General features: G+C 43.7%; 1 protein-coding gene across 1 annotated transcript in view; it reads right to left on the bottom strand.

Annotated features, from left to right (window-relative positions):
* Nucleotides 1-15,950, bottom strand: part of slc7a10b (solute carrier family 7 member 10b) — a 49,923-nt gene that overhangs the window by 24,054 nt on the left and 9,919 nt on the right. Inside the window, exons 2-3 of the mRNA XM_034080026.2 lie at nt 12,388-12,592; nt 11,166-11,317 (exon numbers count right to left, since the gene is read on the bottom strand). Of these exons, the coding sequence (XP_033935917.1) occupies nt 11,166-11,317; nt 12,388-12,592 (357 nt within the window). The remainder of the gene's footprint in view (nt 1-11,165; nt 11,318-12,387; nt 12,593-15,950) is intronic.

The raw sequence follows: 15,950 nt of genomic DNA, 5'->3' as shown, positions 1-15,950 counted from the left end.
CCGCTAAGCTAAAGGAGGCTAATGTTGGGCTATAAAGGAACTGCAGCACGGTCACATGACTTCACGTCACCACCGCTAAGCTAAAGGTGGCTAATGTTGGGCTATAAAAGGAACTGCAGCACGGTCACATGACTTCACAACACCACCGCTAAGCTAAAGGTGGCTAATGTTGGCTATAAAGGGACTACAGCACGGTCACATGACTTCACGTCACCACCGCTAAGCTAAAGGAGGCTAATGTTGGGCTATAAAGGAACTACAGCACGGTCACATGACTTCACGTCACCACCGCTAAGCTAAAGGAGGCTAATGTTGGGCTATAAAGGAACTACAGCACGGTCACATGACTTCACGTCACACCAGCTAAGCTAAAGGAGGCTAATGTTGGGCTATAAAGGAACTACAGCACGGACACATGACTTCACGTGACCACCGCTAAGCTAAAGGAGGCTAATGTTGGGCTATAAAGGAACTACAGCATGGTCACATGACTTCACGTCACCACTGCTAAGGTGATATGGTTTGGTCAGTGTAGTTTGGTAAAAAGGAAATAGACCACCTGAAACTGCTCTCTGTGGATCCTCTTCCATCTTATCGATTGAACTCAACTTTATTTGAGATTTCCTGTGTTTTTTGGCGGCTTTAAGCACTAATGAAACTCAGGAAGCACTTGCGTTTTTTTACTCTGGCGTGCACGTCCCTTTAAATGTATCGGTACCATTGGGTACAGGTGAAGAAAAAGCCCAGAACAATGTGAGCGAGCAAGCAATAAGATAAAATGGATGGAGGATGTTGAGTAAGATGCAGAGAAGCGTTTATATATTTGATAGTGTATATAAACTCACCGCCTGGGTTCCACCACCTCCTCCGTGACGTAGTTGAGGAAGTTCCAGCCGCTGAAGGCGAAGGACGCCTGAAGGAAAGCGAGTGCGATCTGACCGACTGTCGGAGTCCTTTCCATGGAGAACGCCACCTGAGGAGTCAGAGCCTCGTAGTTCCCTGCAGGACAAAATATCATGCATTCATATTATTTACACAATTATTTAATTGAAATGACACTTGAGGACTCTTTAAAGTAGAGACACTACATACTGATATACACCTGAACATCAGCAGGAGAGGGACTCTTTAAAGTAGAGACACTACATACTGATATACACCTGAACATCAGCTGGAGAGGACTCTTTAAAGTAGAGACACTACATACTGATATACACCTGAACATCAGCAGGAGAGGACTCTTTAAAGTAGAGACACTACATACTGATATACACCTGAACATCAGCAGGAGGGGACTCTTAAAGTAGAGACACTACATACTGATATACACCTGAACATCAGCCGGAGAGGACTCTTTAAAGTAGAGGACACTACATACTGATATACACCTGAACATCAGCAGGAGAGGACTCTTTAAAGTAGAGACACTACATACTGATATACACCTGAACATCAGCAGCAGAGGACTCTTTAAAGTAGAGGACACTACACACTGATATACACCTGAAACATCAGCAGGAGATGACTCTTTAAAGTAGGAAGACACTTACATACTGATATACACCTGAACATCAGCAGGAGAGGACTCTTTAAAGTAGAGACACTACATACTAATATGAACCTGAACATCAGCAGGAAAGGACTCTTTAAAGTAGAGACACTCCAATATTGATATACACCTGAACATCAGCAGGAGAGACTCTTTAAAGTAGAGCTACACTACATACTGATATACACCTGAACATCAGCAGGAGGGGACTCTTTAAAGTAGAGGACACTACATACTGATATACACCTGAACATCAGCCGGAGATGACTCTTTAAAGTAGAGACACTACATACTGATATACACCTGAACATCAGCAGGAGAGGACTCTTTAAAGTAGAGACACTACACCACTGATATACACCTGAACATCAGCAGGAAAAGGACTCTTAAAGTAGAGACACTCCATATTGATATACACCTGAACATCAGCAGGAGAGGACTCTTTAAAGTAGAGACACTACATACTGATATACACCTGAACATCAGCAGGAGAGGACTCTTTTAAAGTAGAGACACTACACACTGATATACCCTGAACATCAGCAGGAGAGGACTCTTTAAAGTAGAGACACTACATACTGATATACCACCTGAACATCAGCAGGAGAGGACTCTTTAAAGTAGAGACACTACATACTGATATACACCTGAACATCAGCAGGAGGGGACTCTTTAAAGTAGAGACACTACATACTGATATACACCTGAACATCAGCCGGAGAGGACTCTTTAAAGTAGAGACACTACATACTGATATACACCTGAACATCCGCAGGAGAGGACTCTTTAAAGTAGAGACACTACAAACTGATATACACCTGAACATCAGCAGCAGAGGACTCTTTAAAGTAGAGACACTACACACTGATATACACCTGAACATCAGCAGGAAAGGACTCTTTAAAGTAGAGACACTACATACTGATATACACCTGAACATCAGCAGGAGAGGACCTCTTTAAAGTAGAGACACTACATACTGATATACACCTGAACATCAGCAGGAGAGGACTCTTTAAAGTAGAGACACTACATACTGATACACACCTGAACATCAGCAGGAGATGACTCTTTAAAGTAGAGACACTACATACTGATATACACCTGAACATCAGCAGGAGAGGACTCTTTAAAGTAGAGACACTACATACTAATATGAACCTGAACATCAGCAGGAAAGGACTCTTTAAAGTAGAGACACTCCATATTGATATACACCTGAACATCAGCAGGAGAGGACTCTTTAAAGTAGAGACACTACATACTGATATACACCTGAACATCAGCAGGAGGGGACTCTTTAAAGTAGAGACACTACATACTGATATACACCTGAACATCAGCCGGAGAGGACTCTTTAAAGTAGAGACACTACATACTGATATACACCTGAACATCAGCAGGAGAGGACTCTTAAAGTAGAGGACACTACACACTGATATACACCTGAACATCAGCAGGAGATGACTCTTTAAAGTAGAGACACTACATACTGATATACACCTGAACATCAGCAGGAGAGGACTCTTTAAAGTAGAGACACTACATACTGATATACACCTGAACATCAGCAGGAGAGGACTCTTTAAAGTAGAGACACTACATACTAATATGAACCTGAACATCAGCAGGAAAGGACTCTTTAAAGTAGAGACACTCCATATTGATATACACCTGAACATCAGCAGGAGAGGACTCTTTAAAGTAGAGACACTACATACTGATATACACCTGAACATCAGCAGGAGAGGACTCTTTAAAGTAGAGACACTACACACTGATATACACCTGAACATCAGCAGGAGAGGACTCTTTAAAGTAGAGACACTACATACTGATATACACCTGAACATCAGCAGGAGAGGACTCTTTAAAGTAGAGACACTACATACTGATATACACCTGAACATCAGCAGGAGGGGACTCTTTAAAGTAGAGACACTACATACTGATATACACCTGAACATCAGCCGGAGAGGACTCTTTAAAGTAGAGACACTACACACTGATATACACCTGAACATCAGCAGGAAAGGACTCTTTAAAGTAGAGACACTCCATATTGATATACACCTGAACATCAGCAGGAGAGGACTCTTTAAAGTAGAGACACTACATACTGATATACACCTGAACATCAGCAGGAGAGGACTCTTTAAAGTAGAGACACTACATACTGATACACACCTGAACATCAGCAGGAGAGGACTCTTTAAAGTAGAGACACTACATACTGATATACACCTGAACATCAGCAGGAGAGGACTCTTTAAAGTAGAGACACTACATACTGATATACACCTGAACATCAGCAGGAGAGGACTCTTTAAAGTAGAGACACTACATACTGATATGAACCTGAACATCAGCAGGAGAGGACTCTTTAAAGTAGAGACACTACATACTGATATGAACCTGAACATTAGCAGGAGAGGACTCTTTAAAGTAGAGACACTACATACTGATATGAAACTGAACATCAGCTGGAGAGGACTGTAGAAAAAAAGGATCTGAATACTTCCTACACCTCTACATTTATTTCCATGTTACTTAACATTCTGAGAGTTACCTTTGCAGATCTGGACGAGGCCGACAACGATGATGAGACCCAGCGCCATCAGCTTCCCCACCGTGAACACGTCCTGGATCCCTCGTCGCCATGCGGACGCTGGAGCAGTTCACCCAGGTCAGCAGGACTAAGCAGAAACAATTCAACACAATCAGAAATAAATCAACACTGCGTTGGTCTGTCAAACAAACGTTTATGATATTTACAAGTTTAGATAATCTCCACATATTAACACCACGTTATGATTTCTAAAGTAAAAAGCTAACATTAGGCTATAAAGGAATTACAAGCACCGTCACATGACTTCAGGTCACCACTGCTAAGCTAAATGTGGCTAATGTTGGGCTATAAAGGAACTACAGCACGGTCACATGACTTCACGTCACCACCGCTAAGCTAAAGGAGGCTAATGTTGGGCTATAAAGGAACTACAGCACGGTCACATGACTTCACGTCACCACCGCTAAGCTAAATGTGGCTAATGTTGGGCTATAAAGGAACTACAGCACGGTCACATGACTTCACGTCACCACCGCTAAGCTAAATGTGGCTAATGTTGGGCTATAAAGGAACTACAGCACGGTCACATAACTTCACGTCACCACCGCTAAGCTAAATGTGGCTAATGTTGGGCTATAAAGGAACTACAGCACGGTCACATGACTTCACGTCACCACTGCTAAGCTAAAGGTGGCTAATGTTGGGCTGTAAAGGAACTACAGCACGGTCACATGACTTCACGTCACCACCGCTAAGCTAAAGGTGGCTAATGTTGGGCTATAAAGGAACTACAGCACGGTCACATGACTTCACGTCACCACCGCTAAGCTAAAGGAGGCTAATGTTGGGCTATAAAGGAACTACAGCACGGTCACATGACTTCACGTCACCACCGCTAAGCTAAAGGTGGCTAATGTTGGGCTATAAAGGAACTACAGCACGGTCACATGACTTCACCACTGCTAAGTTAAAGGTGGCTAATGTTGGGCTGTAAAGGAACTACAGCACGGTCACATGACTTCACGTCACCACCGCTAAGCTAAAGGTGGCTAATGTTGGGCTATAAAGGAACTACAGCACGGTCACATGACTTCACGTCACCACTGCTAAGCTAAAGGAGGCTAATGTTGGGCTATAAAGGAACTACAGCACGGTCACATGACTTCACGTCACCACCGCTAAGCTAAAGGTGGCTAATGTTGGGCTATAAAGGAACTACAGCACGGTCACATGACTTCACCACCGCTAAGCTAAAGGAGGCTAATGTTGGGCTATAAAGGAACTACAGCACGGTCACATGACTTCACGTCACCACCGCTAAGCTAAAGGAGGCTAATGTTGGGCTATAAAGGAATTACAGCACGGTCACATGACTTCACGTCACCACTGCTAAGCTAAAGGTGGCTAATGTTGGGCTATAAAGGAATTACAGCACGGTCACATGACTTCACTTCACCACCGCTAAGCTAAAGGTGGCTAATGTTGGGCTATAAAGGAACTACAGCACGGTCACATGACTTCACGTCTCCACCGCTAAGCTAAAGGCGGCTAATGTTGGGCTATAAAGGAACTACAGCACGGTCACATGACTTCACGTCTCCACCGCTAAGCTAAAGGTGGCGCTGTTGGGCTATAAAGGAACTACAGCACGGTCACATGACTTCACGTCACCACGGCTAGGCTAAATGTGGCTAATGTTGGGCTATAAAAGGAACTACAGTACGGTCACATGACTTCACGTCACCACCGCTAAGCTAAAGGAGGCTAATGTTGGGCTATAAAGGAAACTACAGCACGGTCACATGACTTCACGTCACCACCGCTAAGCTAAAGGAGGCTAATGTTGGGCTATAAAGGAACTACAGCACGGTCACATGACTTCACGTCACCACGGCTAAGCTAAATGTGGCTAATGCTGGGCTATAAAGGAACTACAGTACGGTCACATGACTTCATGTCACCACCGCTAAGCTAAAGGTGGCTAATGTTGGGCTATAAAGGAACTACAGCACGGTCACATGACTTCACGTCACCACCGCTAAGCTAAAGGTGGCTAATGTTGGGCTGTAAAGGAACTACAGCACGGTCACATGACTTCACGTCACCACGGCTAAGCTAAATGTGGCTAATGTTGGGCTATAAAGGAACTACAGTACGGTCACATGACTTCATGTCACCACCGCTAAGCTAAAGGTGGCTAATGTTGGGCTATAAAGGAACTACAGCACGGTCACATGACTTCACGTCACCACCGCTAAGCTAAAGGTGGCTAATGTTGGGCTATAAAGGAACTACAGCACGGTCACATGACTTCACGTCTCCACCGCTAAGCTAAAGGTGGCTAATGTTGGGCTATAAAGGAACTACCAGCACGGTCACATGACTTCACGTCACCACCGCTAAGCTAAAGGTGGCTAATGTTGGGCTGTAAAGGAACTACAGCACGGTCACATGACTTCACGTCACCACCGATAAGATTATATGGCAGGAAATAGACCACTTGAAACTGCTAACTATGGATTATCTTCCATTATATCCATTCAAATGAACTCTATTTTCCATGTTTTTTTGCGTTTTAAGCACAACAACCAGAAGGCAGACATCTCTAAATCAGGAAACAAATGCGTTTTTTGACTCTGGGGTGAACTGTCCCTTTAAATATATCAGCACCATTGCCATTGGGTAACCGTTGATGGTTTCTGGTGTGTTTCTGGTGGGCGGCCAGTTGCCCTGGGTGGCAGGAATGTGGGAAACGGGCGATGGAGGGAGGGCAGGGCGATTGTTTCACCTCATCCATCATTGTCACCGGCTTTGCTCTCATGGTGGCCTCGCTTTCCGACACAAAGACAAGCTGTCAGCCCCGCTAAACAAACCACTTCCGTTCCCCCCCCACCATCCCTACATTTAGAGCTCACGTTTCAGCGTCCATATCCAAAAACCAGCGTGAATGATGGCGTCAGAGGCGAGGAATCACACCCCGAAGTCCCGCCACTTCACCCCGCAGACGGGATTTGAAGCCAGACGTTATTTACTCATGAACAGAGATGGCAAAAGTACACACATCCTTTACTCAAGTAGAAGTACAGATAGTCATGTTTAAAAATACTATGGTGAAAGTAGAAGTACTGACTAAACTTCTTTACTCAAGTCAAAGCAAAGAGGCTTTGAAGTGTACTTCAGGAGAAAGTACCCATAACTAGCAGCTGCTTTAAAGAGTACCTGACCTCCCTTTATATTAACAGAACAATAATGTCATTGTTAGCTAATGAATGTTTCCATGCTGAACAACGGCAACATGACAACGTTTCCATTGGTCCCTCTTCTTTAGAGAAGACCAGGAAGTGATGGATACACGGATAGTGTTCCAACCAATAGGCACGCAGTGACTCTAAAGAATAATGACCACGCACCAACACACATTCAGACTAAAGGAACCAGCTGTTGTGAGAAGTAGAAAGTACAGGTATTTGAGTTCAACATGTAAGAAGTAGAAAGTACAGGTATTTGAGTTCAACATGTGAGAAGTAGAAAGTACAGGTATTTGAGTTCAACATGTAAGAAGTAGAAAGTACAGGTATTTGAGTTCAAACATGAGAGAAGTAGAAAGTACAGGTATTTGGGTTCAACATGTAAGAAGTAGAAAGTACAGGTATTTGAGTTCAACATGTAAGAAGTAGAAAGTACAGGTATTTGAGTTCAACATGAGAGAAGTAGAAAGTACAGGTATTTGGGTTCAACATGTAAGAAGTAGAAAGTACAGGTATTTGTGTTCAACATGTGAGAAGTAGAAAGTACAGGTATTTGAGTTCAACATGAGAGAAGTAGAAAGTACAGGTATTTGAGTTCAACATGTGAGAAGTAGAAAGTACAGGTATTTGAGTTCAACATGTAAGAAGTAGAAAGTACAGGTATTTGAGTTCAACATATAAGAAGTAGAAAGTACAGGTATTTGTGTTCAACATGAGAGAAGTAGAAAGTACAGGTATTTGTGTTCAACATGAGAGAAGTAGAAAGTACAGGTATTTGGGTTCAACATATTTGTACTCCACTACTTCCCACCTCATCTCTTGAAAAGACAAAGCGGCTGTGTGGATGAATGGTGCACACAGTGACGGAAACGTTGACTTTAATTAAATGTATTATGTCAACCATGTTCGTCACTTTGTTAGAAAAACAATACATATATATTCTTACAATACTTCTTTTTGACACCTAGTGCAGTATCTATGCTACACTGATAAAGATATTCTCTATTCGAATACAACTAATATTAAACGTATCACAGGTTCAAATTGCACCACTTGGGTCACCAGAAACACACCCAGACAGTGAGTCCTCCAGATTGTACATGTTCAGTTGTGCTAATAAAGCTTTCTCAAAGTGTTCAATTATTTGGGCACACTATTGAAAGGTCACGGGGTTAAGGGATAGTGGATAGGAGAGTTCAAAAGGACTTAGGAGAAGAGACTGCGGTACTTTAGAGAATCGACGGCACTTTCACTATCCGACGTGTTTATGATGCGCCAGCGGACGTCATTGTGTGCGTCTGCTGCTGTGGGGTAACCATGGAAACTACAGTTTTCTATACAGCGGACTACAAACATGGATGTTCAATAAGAACGAGGGACTGCTGTGAACTCATCTGGAGACTCTGCTCCGTGCTCTGATGCTGCTGCTTTGCTTTATGAACGTGGACAACAGAGAAACAGATTCTTCAGGACCAAAGTTGGAATTGAAATAAAAAAGGAAAGTGAAACTTATGCTCGTCACCCTCTCCCTCCGGTCCACATTAATACACATGATCCCAATACGTATGATTGATGGAAAGATCTTAAATCAATACAGATGTATTTATTATAAACGTTAGTCCTTAACATCTATCACTGTGTATATCACCATTCAAACATCTTTTAGAAGTTGAACAAACCCCACACAGCTCAGTAAAGACTGAAATGTTGACTTTATTTGATCATTTCAGTAAAAACTAACGTTCATATTTCTCTCTTTGATTATGATACTGATGAACGTTCAGAACAAAGCACTTTGTAACTTACCACATACGTTTTAAAAAGCTTAATAATCACCGTAACTTTCATAATATAATTTCTCCATCATAATCGGTTGTTTCCGTGAACGGCCGACTGTTGTGTGACGGCAAATTCTGGTTTCAAGGCAGGTCACTCCACAGAAACTGCCCTCCTTGCTGTCTCTGAGGAACTGCACACGGCTAAAGCAGCCTCCCTCTCCTCTGTCCTCATCCTGTTGGACCTGTCTGCTGCATTCGACACGGTGAATCATCAGATCCTCCTTCGCTCTCCAAGAACTTGGAGTTTCAGGCTCTGCACTTTCCCTCCTCACCTCATACCTCAAAGACCGCACCTACAGGGTCACTTGGAGAGGGTCTGAGTCCGACCCTTGTCAATTAACTACAGGGGTCCCTCAGGGCTCTGTTCTTGGTCCCCTCCTCTTCTCCCTGTACACAAACTCGCTCGGATCTGTCATTAGCCCGCATGGTTTTTCATACCACTGCTACGCTGACGACACCCAACTAATCCTGTCCTTTCCCCGCTCAGAGACCCAGGTCGTCGCACGCATCTCTGCTCGTCTAGCTGACATCTCTCAGTGGATGTCCGCTCATCACCTCAAGCTCAACCTTGACAAAACTGAACTGCTTTTCCTTCCAGGAAAAGGTTGTCCCTCTCTTGACCTGACCATCAACATCGGCCCCTCTGTTGTTTCCCCGACTCAGACTGCAAGGACTCTGGGTGGGACCCTAGATAACAACCTGTCCTTCACTGCAAACATCGCTGCTACAACCCGCTGCTGCAGATACACGCTCTACAGCATCAGGAGGACGCGTCCCCAGCTGACCCAGAGAGCCACGCAGGTTCTGGTCCAGGCTCTCGTCACCTCACGCCTAGACTACTGCAACTCCCTCCTGCTGGTCTGCCTGCATGTGCCATCCGACCTCTGCAGCTCATCCAGAATGCAGCGGCTCGTCTGGTCTTCAACCTTCCTGAATGTTCCACACCACTCCGCTCCTCCGCTCCCTCCACTGGCTTCCGGTAACTGCTAGAATCCACTTCAAGACCCTGGTGCTTGCGTACCATGCTGCGAATGGATCTGGCCCTTCCTACATCCAGGACATGGTTAAACCGTGCACCCCAGCACGTGCACTCCGCTCTGCATCAGCCAGACGACTCGCTGCAGCCTCGCTGCGAGGGGGACCCAAGTTCCATCAGCAGAAACACGTGGGTTTGCTGTCCTGGCTCCAAGATGGTGGAATGAGCTCCCATTGACATCAGGACAGCAGAAAGCTCACACACCTTCCAGACTGAAACTCATCTCTTTCGACTCCACCTCGAGGATAGAATTACTAACAAAGCACTTATATACTAATAAAGGACTGGCTCCTCTAAAGCCAGCTGAGTAGCACTTGAAATGTTTGGCTCTATGAAGCCTGATGTACTTTATGATTCTGTTTCCTTCAAGTTTGTATTTTGTTGGTCGAACGCACTTATTGTGAGTCGCTTTGGATAAAAGCGTCAGCTAAATGCAATGTAAAAATGCTGCGGCTGCAATGCATTGTGGGGCAGCACTTTCTCCTCTCCTTTCGGTGAGGGAGGTCCAGTGGTTCCTAAGCTAAAGGAGGTTATAAAGGAAGTTTGACACCTCCTTTCCTTTCCTCTAGGAGGAGCATGTAGTTTATTGATGAGCTGTGTCATCATCACCATTAGAGAGGAGAGATCAGGATAAAGATACACAATCTAAAGTGCATCAGAAACAGAGAAGAAATGAAGCTGTTTCTCATTCTGTTTACTTCCATCCTCCTCCTGAATGAGCACCGCGGTATTTAACAGTCTCACTTCCAGAAGCCTCTATAGAGAAATCTAAATGTATGTATTGGGGTTGAAACTGAGTAATATATGACAGCAGCGCTACATCACTTAGAGAAAAGCTTGCACGTCAAACTACAAAAATATCAGATTTTCTAAACTTTTACTCAGAAAAGAAAGAGCATATACGTGGCTTCAGGCGTCCACTTACGGAGGCAGACGGCGGACAGCATGCGTGTCGCCATGTACGGAGGAACGCAGTCGGGGAAGACGGGCTGCAGGACGTAGTTGGAGAAGGTGAGCGCGATGACGGCCAGCGTGGTCGGGTACATGATGAGGACGGCGCTCCACAACAGCAGGAACCTGCGAGAGAGGAAGACAATGAAAAACAAATCAGTGATGAAGAGGATTAGTTATAGCTTAAGTTTGGGAGCATGGCAACACTGTCACTACACCTTTAACCACTTTTATCAACTTTTCTCCGTTGTCAGGAACCACCCTTTTACTCTTCAAACATTCATCCCTGCGTACATTCAACCCTCCTTTCCAACATGCCTTTATTCCTCCCTACATTTATTTATCAATTCCTCCCTCTCTCCCTACACCCCTTAAACTCAATTAAAAACGGTGGTTGCTAACAAGAGTCTAAAAGAGACGACTAAACGTCATCACACACAACATTAGCCACCTTTAGCTTAGCGGTGGAGACGTGAAGTCATGTGACCGTGCTGTAGTTCCTTTATAGCCCAACATTAGCCACCTTTAGCTTAGCGGTGGTGACGTGAAGTCATGTGACCGTGCTGTAGTTCCTTTATAGCCCAACATTAGCCACCTTTAGCTTAGCGGTGGTGACGTGAAGTCATGTGACCGTGCTGTAGTTCCTTTATAGCCCAACATTAGCCTCCTTTAGCTTAGCGGTGGTGACGTGAAGTCATGTGACCGTGCTGTAGTTCCTTTATAGCCCAACATTAGCCACCTTTAGCTTAGCGGTGGTGAGGTGAAGTCATGTGACCGTGCTGTAGTTCCTTTATAGCCCAACATTAGCCTCCTTTAGCTTAGCGGTGGTGACGTGAAGTCATGTGACCGTGCTGTAGTTCCTTTATAGCCCAACATTAGCCTCCTTTAGCTTAGCGGTGGTGACGTGAAGTCATGTGACCGTCCTGTAGTTCTTTTATAGCTCAACATTAGCCCCCTTTAGCTTAGCAGTGGTGACGTGAAGTCATGTGACCGTGCTGTAGTTCCTTTATAGCCCAACATTAGCCTCCTTTAGCTTAGCGGTGGTGACGTGAAGTCACCACCGTTATTATTATATTATTTTCAAAAAATAATCCAATGGAACATCTCAATTGCATTTTAGTGAATAGAACCGGGGAGATGCTGCCTTCAGGGTCTCACTACAAAAACACGTCATCCCTGTACTGCTTTCCACTCACCCCATCAAACCTCCGAATATTTCCGTCACATAGGAGTAGTCTCCTCCAGATTTGGGGATAGTGACGCCCAGTTCAGCGTAGCAGAGCGAGCCCAGTGCCGCGATGCAGCCTCCCATCACCCAGACCACCAGGGCCACGCCCACCGAGCCAGAGTGCTCCAAGACCCCCTTTGGAGAGATGAAGATCCCGGAGCCGATGATGTTCCCTGAGGAGAGGGAGGATCAGGTATTAAATACTGAAAGCTGTATGTTTTCTGTTTCTGAGTTACCAGAAATAAAATACTTATTATCCAGACAGAATGTGGAGATGGTGGATGTCATGTCTACAAATAAAAAAGGGTTTGTTAAGGTTGTTAAGATAAACAAGTGAGGAAATGGATGGATGGATAGATGGATGGATGGATGGATGGATAGATGGATGGATGGATGTATGGATGTATGGATGGATAGATGGATATATGTATGGATGTATGGATGGATAGATGGATATATGGATGGATAGATGGATGGATAGATGGATAGATGGATGGATGGATGGATGGATGGATGGATGGATGGATGGATAGATGGATGGATAAATGGATAGATAGATGGATGGATGGATAGATGGATAGATGGATATATAGATGCATAGATGGATGGATGGGTAGATGGATAGATGGATGGATAGATGGATAGATGGATGGATGGATAGATAGATGGATGGATAGATGGATCGATGGATGGATAGATGGATGGATGGGTAGATGGATGGATGGGTAGATGGATGGATAGATAGACTCAAACCTGAGGACCTCTTCATGTTTCAAAGGACTTTAAACATTTAACTTTTCCAAAATGACTTTCCCCTTCTCCCCTGTGAAATGTGATGATGCTAACGTAAAGCTAACTTAAGCTAACTTGTTGCGTTTCCAAACATACGTTCCTCAGGACCCTCAGCTTCACTAACCGTTCCCCTCGGAGTTTATACAGGGCATCAAGAGACAAAGCGCTGTAGCTCAGAGTGAGTTGGAGAAGGCGGTAAAGTATGTTTCCCATACGTTTCAGGATTAGAAAAAGGACGCTTAACATTTACTTTTCAAAAATTACTTTCCCTTACCCTTAACCATCTGATGCTTCTAACGTAAAGCTAACGTCAGCTAACTTGTTGCAATTGCTAACGTAATTTCCTCAGGTAAAGAAGAAAGTCAAACATTAAAAGAAGTTCAACGCTTGCTAACATAGCTACCTATTTCCAACATCTTCTTGACATTTTCTTTTACTCTTCAACAAATGTCTGAAGGTGAGTTAGAGAAGGCGGTAAAGTAAGTTTCGCCTAAATATTATGGTTCATCAGATGCTGCTAACGTGAAGCTAACTTGTTGCGTTTGCTAACGTAGGTACATACTGTTCCCCTCAGAGTTTATACAGCATCGAAAGACAGAGCGAGTATGTTTCCCCTACGTTTCATGATTCAAAAAGGACGCTTAACATGTCATTTTTCTTTTCAAATAATGACTTCTCCCTTAACTTTCAAAATGTGATGATGCTAACTTAAAGCTAACTTAAAGCTAACTTCAGCTAACGTGTTGCGTTTCCTAACGTACGTTCCTCAGGACCCTCAGCTCCACTAACCGTTCCCTCTGAGTTTATACAGGGCATCAAGAGACAAAGCGCTGTAGCTCAGAGTGAGTTGGAGAAGGCGGTAAAGTATGTTTCCCCTAAGTTTTAGGATTCATCTGATGCTGCTAACTTCAGCTAACTTGTTGCATTTCCTAACGTACGTTCCTCAGGACCCTCAGCTTCACTAAATGTATTTCACTCTTTGAAAAACTCCCTAACTTTCCAAGAAACTTCTTTCTTTTTCACTTTTTAAAAATGACTTTCCCCTTAAAGGTGGGGTAGGTAATTTTGGAGAAACCAGCTTGAGTGCGCTAGAATTTGAAAATACACAGCCGGAAAAAAAATCTGCAACTTCCTCACAGAGCCCCGCCTCCAACACACACGAACGCGCACATGACCAATGAGGGCACGAGATAAGTGTGTGCCCCGATGGAAGGCTGACAGGCAGGTAGGCCATCCAGTTACTTTAGCCGGATCAGATGATGGGTCGTGCTTTTTACAGCGCCACGGCTTCCACAGATGACGTGTTTTATGGATTTGTTGTCAAAGCAAATCGCGAGCCGGTTTCTCAAACTTACCGACCCCACCTTTAAGTTTTGAATTTCAATTTGCCAATGTGATCTGATGCAGCTAACTTCAGCTAACTTGTCGACTCCACATACTGTTCCCCTCTGAGTTTCTATAGGGCATCAAGAGACAAAGCGCTGTAGCTCGGAGTGAGTTGGAGAAGGCGGTAAAGGCCATCACTCAGCCGGGACAATCCCCGCTGCACAGAGCCTCAGTATGCAGTGTAGAGTACCAGCACATCCACGCATTCACACTACAGCGCTACCAGTAGCACGGCAGAAGGCAGCCAAGTGGCACAGACGGCCATTACATAACCCGACATAAATTATCCAGGGGAGGGGATCACCAGCACCAGGAAATACTCCGGGGTTCACATTTAACTAACTGTGTCTGGCACCTCGAGCAGCCAAAGCTTTTCAAACTGTGCAATACACACACCACGGTACATTCGGATATGCATTGAAGTACAATGTGCACACTTTTACTTGAACTTGTTATCAATCTGTTGGATATTTAACTTCGGGTATATAGATAAATACTTTTAATAACATTGTTTATTTAACTTTCTGTGTTTGTATTCATGTCTCTTTTTATGATTCTTTTTTATTGGATTTTTTTTCCAACTTTTCAAAATTATATTTGATTTTATCGTTTTTTTCTTGGACTTAAAATGTTTGTGTTTATACATTTATATTACATTACATGTTACTTATTAGACGCTTTTATCCAAAGCGACTTACATACTCAATACTGTGGGCAATCCCCACAGGAGCAATTTCGGGTGAAGTGTCTTGCCCAACCCACTGCGCCACACGCCTCCACATATATTATATATATTATTATATATATTTAGTATGGACATTTTACTCTAAGTTCTTCTGATTATACAAATATTTGTATTTATTGTTTGTTTATATTGAAAATCCTTACTTTTATATACATAATTTTAACTGTGTAATTGTTTGTTTATCCGTTCCTTCCTTCCTTCCTAAATGCCTCTGATAAGCAAAGTAAGGAGTGACCGGCTCTCTTTCTCTCTTTCACTTAATGTAATGCCTCGTGATTTGAAGCCTTTGAACTCCTGCCGCTTCACTCACATAAAATGCAGGTTCGTGTTGGAAGTGTTAGTGAAAGTGCAGTTTGATTGAATGTGTGGAGGAAGTTCTTAAGAGAAACTGATACATGCTTCATGGACAAAGTTTCTCTTTTGTTATATTTAATAAAATAATAAAGAAAGTCAATATACAATGGATCTGAAATGCAGGAACAGAGCAGCTTCATCCTCAGAGGAACAATCAGTTCTGCTTACAGCCTCTCTGTGTCAGCGGGTCCAACGCTATGTCACCGCGGGCCACGTCAGCATCACTCAAAGGGCCGGTTGTGACTTTATAAATG

This window comes from Pseudochaenichthys georgianus, unplaced genomic scaffold, assembly GCF_902827115.2.
Source record: "Pseudochaenichthys georgianus unplaced genomic scaffold, fPseGeo1.2 scaffold_828_arrow_ctg1, whole genome shotgun sequence".
NCBI lineage: Eukaryota > Metazoa > Chordata > Actinopteri > Perciformes > Channichthyidae > Pseudochaenichthys > Pseudochaenichthys georgianus.
This window is presented reverse-complemented; position numbering and strand designations above follow the sequence as displayed.